Raw genomic sequence first — 11,224 nt, 5'->3', positions numbered from 1 at the left:
CCCTTTTTTATGACAGGCTATAATTTTTCCTGCTATTGTTAGGTCAGCAGAGTACTGCGGACAGTGAGAGAACAACTGCGGCTGTTGGCACAGTATCGTTTCATAATGTGACAAAAGGGACACTCCATCCTTACATGATAGCTGATTCAAGTGTTGAGGTTGACTTGGGAGCGACAAATGAACTCTGCTGTAGTTCCTCAGACTGTGCAGAGGGTGCTGGTGCAGGCTCAGCTGAATGCAGAACTGCTGTCATTTTCTTTTTGTTTGTTTGTTTGTTTGTTTGTTTCATAGCTAGGTCATATGCAAAAAAAATTGAGTCAGAAAAATATCTGGTATATTGGATTCAGAGACCTGTTTAAAAACTGCAACTGCTGATGGCACGCTGAGTAACTGCACTGCACTCACAGTTGTGAACACATGACAGTGTTTCACACATATAGTTAAATAAATGCTCTTTTTAACCCTTGACAGCCATTGTATATTCACAGGAATCCTTCGTTCCTGAGCTTTTCTCCTTGTTCACTCAGTTATGAACACACAAACGTGAGCTGCATCACACAACCGAAGAAAAGAAAGGGAAGAGAGAAATGATTCTGAGATAAAAGACGCAGCCCAAATCATGAACGAAAAGAGGGGGAGACCCTGGGAATGAGTCATGCAGTTATTTTGTCTCTACCATGTAAACATGTTGGTAATATTACAGCAGAGTTTGTACACAACATATTTAGTGAGGAGCAACAGTAATCCCATGTAATACTGTGAAAAGCTCTTTTAGCATAGCTGATACAGAATCTTTACAAGCCACTAATAATGAGCAACAGAGAAATGGATTAGGGGTGGCAAGGCTGGAACTGAGCCACAGTAGGCAACACACAACACAGTTAGTGACTTTACTGCGTGTTGGCAGAAAGACAGGTGACAAAATAAAGGCAAAATCTGAACTGTTGACCCCTCTATGAGGGGCCACTAGAGACACTGGATGTCCTCCAGGAGATCTAGTGCCATTTTGCATGGTTGCATGACCTGGATTGGGTCCACTTGTCCCTTTAGAAGAAAGCAGATCAATACAAAGGTGTTCTGTGTGATCACCTTTATCCTGTGAAGAATATTTCTATCCTCATGGGAGGAGTCTCTTCAAGAATGACATATTCCCCATCTTTTGGACAGAAGAAGTCACTGAATGGTTTGATGGGTTGGGAAATTATGTGAATGGTTTGCTTTGGCCTTCAAAGTCATCACATCTCAACCTAGTTGAACAGCTATCGGGCAGTCTGGACTGACACGTTAGACAGCTCTCTACACCACAATCATCAAGCCACAGCTTTAGAGGGAATGGTGTTCTTCCCTCCTTTAGTTATTAGGAGAGTTTTTGAATCAATGCCAAGGTGCTTTGAAGGTGTTGTGATAACACACAGTGATGTAGTCCCTTATTTTGACACTCTATACTGTTTTTTTTTTCCCCTTCAGTTTGTCATTCATATATATATATATATATATATATATATATATATATATATATATATATATATATATATATATATATATATATATATATATATATATATATATATATATATATATATGCCAGTGTATTAGTCTAGCATATCCCTGTGAAGATGTGTAGGTATTTGCAAACAGTGTTCAGATCACCTCTGATATTTTAACTTTATCTGTTAACATATTAACATTTTCAGCTTTTCAGATGGACTTGAACACAGGTTCTCTTACTAAACCAAATTATGGGGTTAGTTTACGATCAGATACTGAGACTCAGACTAGCCTTTCATTTTATTAAGCATTTACATTTTTATATATCCAGCACCCTGCAACATATTTTTCTTGTATGCATGAGTCATTAAATATCAAAGATGTTTTATGTTTCTCAGGCTGAGGCTGTACTTTTGCTTCTCACCATTGAGGAATGGGATTTATGTAAATTCTCCACACAGTATGGTTGAGGTTTTTCTGCCATGGCTGTAACTGCTCCGTAACTGATTTGTTCAAAAGGAATAATCAGAGTATTGTTTAAAACAAAGCGCAAAAAAAGGAGTAAGTTCTTGAGTGATCTTTTTGCCCTACTGTCTTCTCCCAGCACCTCGTTAAGACCCAAGACCTCACCTCGACACCCCCCCACCCCCCATATGCACACAAAACCGGGCTGTCTGTCCCCTGTTCAACCCCGTCACAGTCAGAGGCCAGACAGGGTCAAGCAGAGGGCGAGACATTTATGAGGTGTAGATATTTGTGCAGGAAAGCATTCCTCCTGTTGACATTGAGCAACACAGTCTGGATGCTGACCAAGCTGAACCAGACAGGCACTGAAATGTAAGGCAGGCAGACCAGTCTGTGAGAGGTAACAGATCTCACACTGGACACAGTCGGGGTTGCAGCAGAAGAGTTGAGGCAATCTTGGAGGAATGTGGCCCAATGCACCAAAGTGTTTTAGCGATATTTATCTTCCTCATAGATACAACATGTTTAGTTGGCTTAATTCAGAGAGTATAATTTGTCAAAAGTATTTTAATTAAAGCCTCAAATTATCCTATTAGATCTCTAATGAGTCTTATGTGTACTGAGGAGTAATGAAGCAAAACTATCTCAAAACATAATAATGACCTTAACACTCCCACACACCCACTCTTAACCCTCAGCTTGAGTGGTGAAGAGAGTCCCTTTCACCCCCCGTAGCCTTTCCTGCTGCTGATGCAGGAAAGGCTACGGCTTGGACACGGGGCAGTGGCCATAGTCAACACAAAAGGTTGTGGTGGTAAATAGAACTGTTTGTGTTCAGTGGGCCACTGTTGGAGATGACTGATGCACCCATTAGCCCCTGCCTGGGCATTAGGGGGCGGGGCGGTGGCGCTCAGGCTCCACGCAGGACAAAAAAGACCCCTGGGCTTGCAGAGAAAGGTCACTGACCCATATTGTGTCTCCTTCAGGCCTCGTCAGTGGTTATTTCCCCGTTTCAGGTTACAGAAATTGGCTTTGTCAAACCCAATAAGCATGTATGCAAATGGACAGATGCTGCAGGTTATGGATGGTGTGGGTGGACAAAGGAATGTACCTGCTGCTTCAGGCGCTGAATGAACATGGGTCTATATTGCTGCTGGCATTTCATGCTCTATTTAAAATTCATGATACTAGACTGTGTTTTTAGATCAAAATCTGAGGGGTGGGGGTGGGGGGGTTTAAACTTATTTTATATGATGTATCATGCTTTGTATTCCACTAGAGAGCACCCTTCTTTACTTCTGTCCTTCGTTTGATATACCCTATATGGAAAATGTTTTCAGAAATCTGTTTATTTTTTATTAAAACAGGGAAAGATGAATAAAATCTTACATTTGTTATTTATTTTTATGTGTATCATCTATAAAACTAGATCCTATACCACAGCATTATATATAAAAATTGCAGCACTTACACAGAATTTACACATACACACATTTTGATATCATTAGCATTCTGGATACTAATGAACTTTCTGGGGGGAGGGTGGACAAAATTATAGTTTTAGTCATTTTTGGGGGTGATCATATGTCCGTCTGCCACCCCCCACCACACACACTGTCAAAGAACCGATTCATTTTTAAAAGAAAATAGACAAATATACTCTATCTTAAATCACAGAAATTCAAATACACATCTATCTCTGAATCAGTCAACATCATATTTACAGAGCTCGGCAGCTAAACCCACTAGGCTTTATTTGATGCTGTGACAGATCTGTCTCTATTTACTAAGGAACACAAAGCTCACATAAACTTAGTTCAGCCAGAGACACTTACATCAAAGGATTTATTGGAACAAATAAAAGAATTTGGCAGAAAAGGGGGCTTTGTGCTTGATGGTGCTTTGCAAATGAATCCAAGTAGCCTCAGTATTCTAAGGGGAGCACATTAAACCTCCCTAAGGGGTACAAAGAACAGAGCCAAGCAGAGACATGTAAATGGTGTATGTGATATACATAACATGCAACATGACAAGAGCTGCCTTCACCATGTAGAAGTGGTGGCGGCTGGGGAATTTCTAGTTAGAAGATACATAAGTACAAATAAGTCATGTGAGTTAGGTAAAAACTAAACGGTGTAACCAGCAGCAGAAAGGGCAGGGCAAGCACGAGCTTGTGTTAAAAATTACACACTGACTTTGTGAATCTATTTTGGTGATCTTTAATTCAAATCCTACTCAGATCAGAGCACACAGTGCTTTGCCTGCACTAGTTACTTCATTTGCCTTAAAACAAATTTTTTGCCTTCCTATTCCTTCTAATGAAATGTACCTTAGATATTTGGGGGATGCTGAACATCTGTACTTGTTGGTTTGGTAAAATATAGTTTGGTTTCAATATTGTGCCCATTTGATACGTTTGTAAAATAATGTAATGTTGTATGTAAGACAAATTAATTAATGTGTCTTATCTAGGACAGCTCTACAGTGCTTAATGAGTTTATTAGACCTCAATCCAGTGTAAGGTTTCTGCCACAACTGCCCTAAATTAACAGTGTTGGTAATTACCAAAATTACTTTTTATGTTTCTGTAATGGTTAAAACACCAGCATGCAAAATCTGTAATCAAAATTATATTTTGAATTTTGAATTATTTTCTGATAAATATGCCAAATTACAGTTATTTACTTGCATTCCTGAACAGAAAAAACTACTTTTAGTGGTTAAATGTTATGCTTGATTATTTTCTTGCTGCTCAGAGAAGTCCAGTGTGGCGGCTCAAATTTGGCCTAAAAATGTGAATTCAGTTTGCCTAATAAAAAGCAATATAATTTTTTAGTTTTAAACAAGTGTTTGACAGATTTCTAAAATATTTTTTTTGTTATATGACAGGTGGTGTAATAAGTAGCCTTCAAATCCAACACGGTAATAGTACGCACATACTAAAAGTGAAGTTTTACCACTTTTTTTTTTTTTTTTAATTTCTGTTTAAAGAATGGAAAGTAATAATATTTACTTTTGGCAAAATCAAGTCAAAACTAATATGTATTAAAAAGTACTGGGTTAAACGTACACTATATGGAGAAAAGTTGCTGCTCGGTTGAGTGCAAAATATCTGGGAGGGAAGAAATTTCGCAAACTCACTTGTTGCAACAGTAGCATCCTATTATGTTTGAATTCAGTTTTGAATTCGATCTTTCACAAAAAGCAGGCTGCATGTTTACTTTTTCTTTTTTTTTTTTTTTTTTTTTTTTTTTAAACACCTGAATTCAAAGATTAAGAGGTGCCCCCCCATACTTCTAGTCCATATAGTGTGTGGTGACAGGAAATGGCAGGCACATTAAAATGAATGGGACAAAGCCAAAATAACAGAATTAATTCACAGAGGTTTTTGGATGAGAAGAATCCAGTGTTGCTTTATTTTTATTTGTTTTTTCACTAGATGGCCTCTATAAGACCAGTTTTATTTAAGAAATGCAAATGCGACATCACACCAAGAAAAACAATGTCACATTCTCATAAAGCGCTCTTGGCATGAACAGCAACATTGACAATAAATAAAACGTTGGCAAACAAAATAAAACTTTGTGAGCAAAAAATACTCAGGATTGCATATCAAACAAGACAAAAATAGAGAAAATGTACTTGGCACAAATTAAATAAACTTAAGTAATTTCCAGATCGAGTAAACCTGCTCTATGTCCATTGCTTTGTGAATCTGATTGTCCTTCACAGTTAGCATCGAGTATGTATGTGTGCTGTACAAAATAGACACAGATGGCTAATGAAACTAAAAATGGACTTATTTCAACAAATTGTCAGTACTCATCTTCTTTGCTTAGCAGTACCTTGACCTTCATAGTGCCACCTCCAGGTGGTATTTTAGTACATATTTATGTACTAATCAAAACTGCAGGTACATGTGCAAGAAACCATTGTCACAATGCAAAGCCAGTAAATTTGCACATAGTGGAGGACAATTATTCTATAAGTTACCAGTGATTTTTGTGTTCAGTACAGGTGCTTAAAATTTTAAATAAAAGAAATTAAGATATTAAAGACACTTTGGTATTTTGTAGGCCATATTATGCTAAACTATGCACTGATGAGTGCATTGCACATTTAACACATTTTCATTAATAGATCCAGTATTGTTTTACATTTATTTGTGTGGACACGATTATATTGTCAGGACACTCATCACACACAAATATTGTGCCATAACGCTACACTCATATTACTGATCTTAAATCACTTTCGACCCGTGGCTGCAGTCCAGTCGGATCTGCTGTGTGATGATGACCGTCTGAGAGGTAAATAAATAAAAAGGTGTTTTTTTTTTTGTTTGTTTGTTTTTGTTTTTTTAAATAGCCAAACAAAAATGTGAAATAACAGACAATTACGCAAAAAGCCACTTGACCTAATTTTTTTTTTTTTTTTTTTAACAGAATGACACCTTTCTCTTAGAAAGTGAGTCTTGTCCTGTTGTGGGCTAAATCCTTCTTTGTCTGTGCTCTGTTTCAGTCTCTCTCAGCAGGGTATATGCAGTGCAACACTAACATCTTCAATCTCGACTTCCCTAAGTAAAAAAACAAAACAAACAAAAAAAAAACACAAACAACAACAAAAAAAAAAAAACCCACAATGTAATGTTTTCTAGACCCATATAAAAATAAATCAATTGCAAACATGGAAAGGTACATTTCATATATACATAATAAACTCCTATATAAAATAGCTTTTATGTACATATAGACAACAGACAACAATACAATAATTGAACTGTACAATGTACACCTGAACAGTTAAGACAGGTGAGAGGTACTGAAGTGTATGGCTTCATTAGGAACAATTCAAAATATTTACAGACATCAACTTTACATCCTTTTACATGTTTTCAACTTCCCTGGAATGAAGAGGCTCAGGGCGAGCCCCATGCCTCACTTTTGTTTCCATTCACTCAGGTAAGGCTACCTTTAAAGACTTGGTCCACAATGACTCTTGAGCCTAAAGTTACTTTGTACAGTCAACTGCAATCTTAGCTCTCCTTTTGATAGGAGCTGGAAGCATGAGTTTTTAAAAGCAGTTGTGAAGCTGTCAAAGGATCTTTTTAAAAGAGATCAGTTAGATGGTTGAAACGCCACTTACTGAATTTTGTTATGTCCAGAAAGTCACAGACTTTCTGCTATTCTTAATGACTGGATCAACCAGCTATGCTCATGCCCTCAATTCTCAAATGTTAGACACCAACAGACTCCAGTGTGTGATCTCAATCAGTCCTGCTTTGTTGCTGGCATCTTCTCCATGGGTCCTTGAAGCAAACCCAAGTAGCATTTGCCATTCTGCAAGACTGAATGGTCGCATAGGTGAAGTCATGACCTTATATTCTTCCTCTGAAGAAATTCTTCAGTAATGTGTCCCCACGGAGGATCAGCATATGATGGAAACACCTTCAGCAGTGACCAACTGACCTGTGGTTGGGTCGTACGTCCCAGCCAGGTAGTACAGATCTGGGGAGGTACTGTTCGGCTTCTGATTGTGAGTCAGACACTCATACTCCTCCCTGCTCACCACCTGGCACTTGTGAGAGATTGTCTGGACATCATTCTCATCCTCATGACACGACTGATAAAGGGCATGCTGGATAGGAATAAAAGAGGGTTAGTTCCAGAAAATGCATAAAGCAAAAAAAAGTGAATAATAATTTGAAAAGTCACAAATGTAGCTACAAATACAGTGATGTGAAAAGAAAAAAAATCCCCCTCCTTACTGATTTCTTGTTTGTTTTTTTTTGTTTTTTTTGCAAATTTCTGGCATTTAAATGTTTCAGATCAAACCAGTTTTATTACACAAAGATAACCTGAGCAAATACAAAATACATTTTTTTAAATGATGATTTTATCTAATAGGTCACAAAAGAATACATTACAACATCCAAAGAACTGCAGGCTTCACTTGCTTCAAGGTCAGTATTAATGATTCAGCAATTAAAAAAGAGATTGGGTAACAATGGCGTCCATGGGAGAGTTCCATGGCAAAAACCACTGCTAACCAATAAGAATACAAAGGATCGTCTCACATTTGCCAAAAACATCTTGATAATCCCTAAGACTCTTGGGAAAATATTCTGTGGACTGATGAGACAAAAGCTCAACTTTTTGGATGGTTTGCATCCCGTTACTTAAAATTCCCATAATTGATGGAACCATTAATTCTGCTCTCTACCAGAAAATCCTGAAGGAGAATCTCCGGCAATCAGTTCATGCCCTGAAGATCAAGCTTACTTGGGTTATGCAGCAGGACAATGATCTGAAACACACCAGCAATTCCACCACTGCTCAAAAGACAAAACAAAAACAAAACTAATTTAAAGTTGTGGAGTAGCCTAGTCAAAGAGTCAAAGTCCAGACTTAAATCTAGTTGAGACGGTTTGGCCCTAATCAGACCATTCATACTCAAAAACCAGGCAATTACTATTTCATGTAGGGCAGATAAGTGAAAAAAGCTGTCCAAACCTAAGTGAAATCATCATTTAAAAACTGCATTTTATATTTACTTATCTTTGTCCAATATTAACATTTGTTTGATGATTGGAAACACAAGTGAGAGAAATATACAAAAAGCTCCAACTAGGAAGGGGGTCTTGTATACCGGATATCATCACAACTTACCTTGCCGTCTCGATGCCTTTTGCCTAGCTTTGTCTCTTCAGGGTGGTAGAACCATTTGACTTTGACTACCATTCTAGAAGTCCACGATTCCCAGAAGTTCTCAATTTGACCCACATATGGGAGGTTCGGGCGTCCAGCTGAGAGGAACACAGCACAGTCTCCCACTTTCACTGTTTCTCTGCCTCGCACAATGGCCTTATAGAAAAGCTTCCTGGCTTTGCCCTTAAGTCCTCGCCTCTGTGAAAAACCAGACACTTTGACCAACCCCTTTTGATAATAACGATTGTTGACCTCAAGTGACAAGTACTGTAATCTAATTGAGCTAATATTGCAAGAGAAAAGTTAAACTAACTGTCAGACTATTCTCACCTGTGTAGGGTTTCCTGACCACCTCCACATTTGTCTTCCTGCAAGGAATGCAGACATCTTGGGCCTTGGAATAAATGTTGTCTCATCTGGAAGCATCCTAGGTTTCTTCACAAAATCCTTAGTTGGTTTAGAGATGGAGCCTGCACATTCTTTCCTCTTCAAGGACTTGCTGTTGGAGACCTGGTTAGAGGGGGCACCTTTGGCATTGGAAACAGCCATAGCTTTGGCCACAAAGGCGTGCTGGCGAGGCCTTGAAGATGTCGAGGGTTCTGATGGTTGTAGGAGCCCCCGGTGGGAGGATAGACAACTCTGCAGCATCAGTGTTGAACTATCCTCATCCTCTGAGCTGTAGGAGGAATCATTTTCAGATGAACACAAGCTGGAACTTGAAAGAGAGCCTGAAGAGGAGGAGCTTGAAGAACCAGAGGAAGAGGAGGAGACAGAAAGACGGGAAAGGAAGCGACCAGCTGTCCTTAGTCCTCCTGAGGCTGCAGCCAGTGCAGCCCTCCTCCTCTCTTCCTCTTCTTCTTCCTCTTCATCATCCAGATCAGAGTAGGAGCTGTGACATTCTCTGTGAGAGCTGAAGCCCAAGTCACCATATTCCCCCAAACGCAGAGAAGGGGAGGGCTTTCTTTGAGGTGTGGTCCCTTTCAAGAGAAGTTCTACCCTGGAGGCTCCCTTTTTGTTGTCTTTAACCAGCAGGACTGGATGAGAATATGCTTCTGTCCTGGGCAGACCACTCACACTGGAAGATCCCCCTCGCAACAGCAGAGCCTTGCTGTTCTTTGTCTTGGGGGACGTCACTCCTTCATGATCTAACTTAATGAGGAACTCTTGTCCAGACTTTTTGCCCCTTGGCATAACCAGTTCATCTTGCTTGCGCTTTTCACCATACAGCCCACTTCTGGAACCCAAAGATAAACCTGAACCTGGACCCGTAGACTGGGTACAGAATGAGGAGTAACCATTTGCAATGCTTCTAAAGGAATCCACCTCAAAGGAGCTGCTGCTGAAAAGGCCTTTGGTTGGGATGGAAGCCTGTGGCTGGGTGTGAGTCAAAGAGAACAGGTCATCCTCCTTTCCTTTCAAGGTCCTCTTGGGTGCCCCGTTGAACTGAAATAGATTATCCGACGTTCTCTTTCTGGTGTTAGCCAATGAGCTCCAACCCAAGAAAGGTGAAGGACTTTTATTCGCATTCTCAATTTGCTGTTGCTTTTGTTTTTTCCCAGAGCCCTTTGGCCTCCCTAGAATGAAAGAAAAATATATCACATGTTCTAACAATACATCACAAAGGACAGCACACGGGTGTCATATTTGTATATATTGTATATTAGATATACCTTTCATATAGAAGAAATACCTTTCAATAAAATGTCTAAAATGACACCAAAAATAACTAAATACAAACACAAGAATACATTGTTGAAATGATTGCAGTTCTAAGCATGAACCAAAGGTGAACAATACACATTTCACAAACTATTTTTTTCAAGGTTGCTGTATTGCATTGCATTGCAGACTGTGTATTGAATTCTTGTCAAGAACTCTTAAAATTCTAGTTTAAATCAAGAGTGTTTTGCCATGAGAAAATAAGACACATCTTTACCTTTAACATTCGAACCGCCAAAAGGGTAATTTTGACTCCTTTGGCATTTAAAACCAGGCATCTCAACAAAACCCTATTATTTCTTATTTCATGACTTTCCCTAAAATGGATTTAATCATCACATAGTGAATTCTGGGGTGTGTGAGGAAAAAAGGGAAAAAACAAAACAAAAAGACCTTTTATACCTAGAACCATCATTCTGACCTCTATAGAAATCAGTGTGTGCTCAACAATCACAGCATGCCTGGTTATCAGCAGGTATTGTTTGCAGACATTTTGATATGAAGGCTGCTATATCATGACCTACAGCTAGCTAGAGGAAACTGATAGATAAATATGTGAAGCAGACCAAGAATCTCGGCTGTGCGCTAACATTGCCAAGCAGTGACGCAGTCAAGAACAACCAACGTGTACCAACAAAATGGAGTTCATTGAATCGCTTCTGACCTGCAAATAAACAGTGCACTGTTTTACCCCAAATCCTCATCCAGGGTTTGAAATGTTGGCCATTCTAGTCTTAAATGTTTAGCTTAAGCTTCGGAGTTTAAATACTTTGTTAAAACAAGCACGTAGACAAGGCATTGTTGTTTATTTTAACATAACTTTACTTAACTTTATTTTAACATAA

At 38.9% G+C, this 11,224-nt stretch overlaps 1 protein-coding gene across 3 annotated transcripts in view; it reads right to left on the bottom strand.

Annotated features, from left to right (window-relative positions):
• Positions 1-6,374: 6,374 nt before the first annotated feature.
• bahcc1a (BAH domain and coiled-coil containing 1a) overlaps positions 6,375-11,224 on the bottom strand; it is a 58,235-nt gene continuing 53,385 nt past the window's right edge. For all 3 annotated transcript variants that reach the window (XM_030735705.1, XM_030735707.1, XM_030735706.1), the window contains exons 26-28: positions 8,991-10,234; positions 8,622-8,858; positions 6,375-7,590 (exon numbers count right to left, since the gene is read on the bottom strand). In XM_030735705.1, coding sequence (XP_030591565.1) covers positions 7,381-7,590; positions 8,622-8,858; positions 8,991-10,234 — 1,691 coding nt within the window. In that variant the 3' untranslated portion in view covers positions 6,375-7,380. The remainder of the gene's footprint in view (positions 7,591-8,621; positions 8,859-8,990; positions 10,235-11,224) is intronic.

Source organism: Archocentrus centrarchus, chromosome 8 (genome assembly GCF_007364275.1).
Source record: "Archocentrus centrarchus isolate MPI-CPG fArcCen1 chromosome 8, fArcCen1, whole genome shotgun sequence".
NCBI classification, from domain to species: domain Eukaryota; kingdom Metazoa; phylum Chordata; class Actinopteri; order Cichliformes; family Cichlidae; genus Archocentrus; species Archocentrus centrarchus.
Note: the sequence above shows the minus strand (reverse complement) of the source record. Positions and strands in the feature narration are given on the sequence as shown.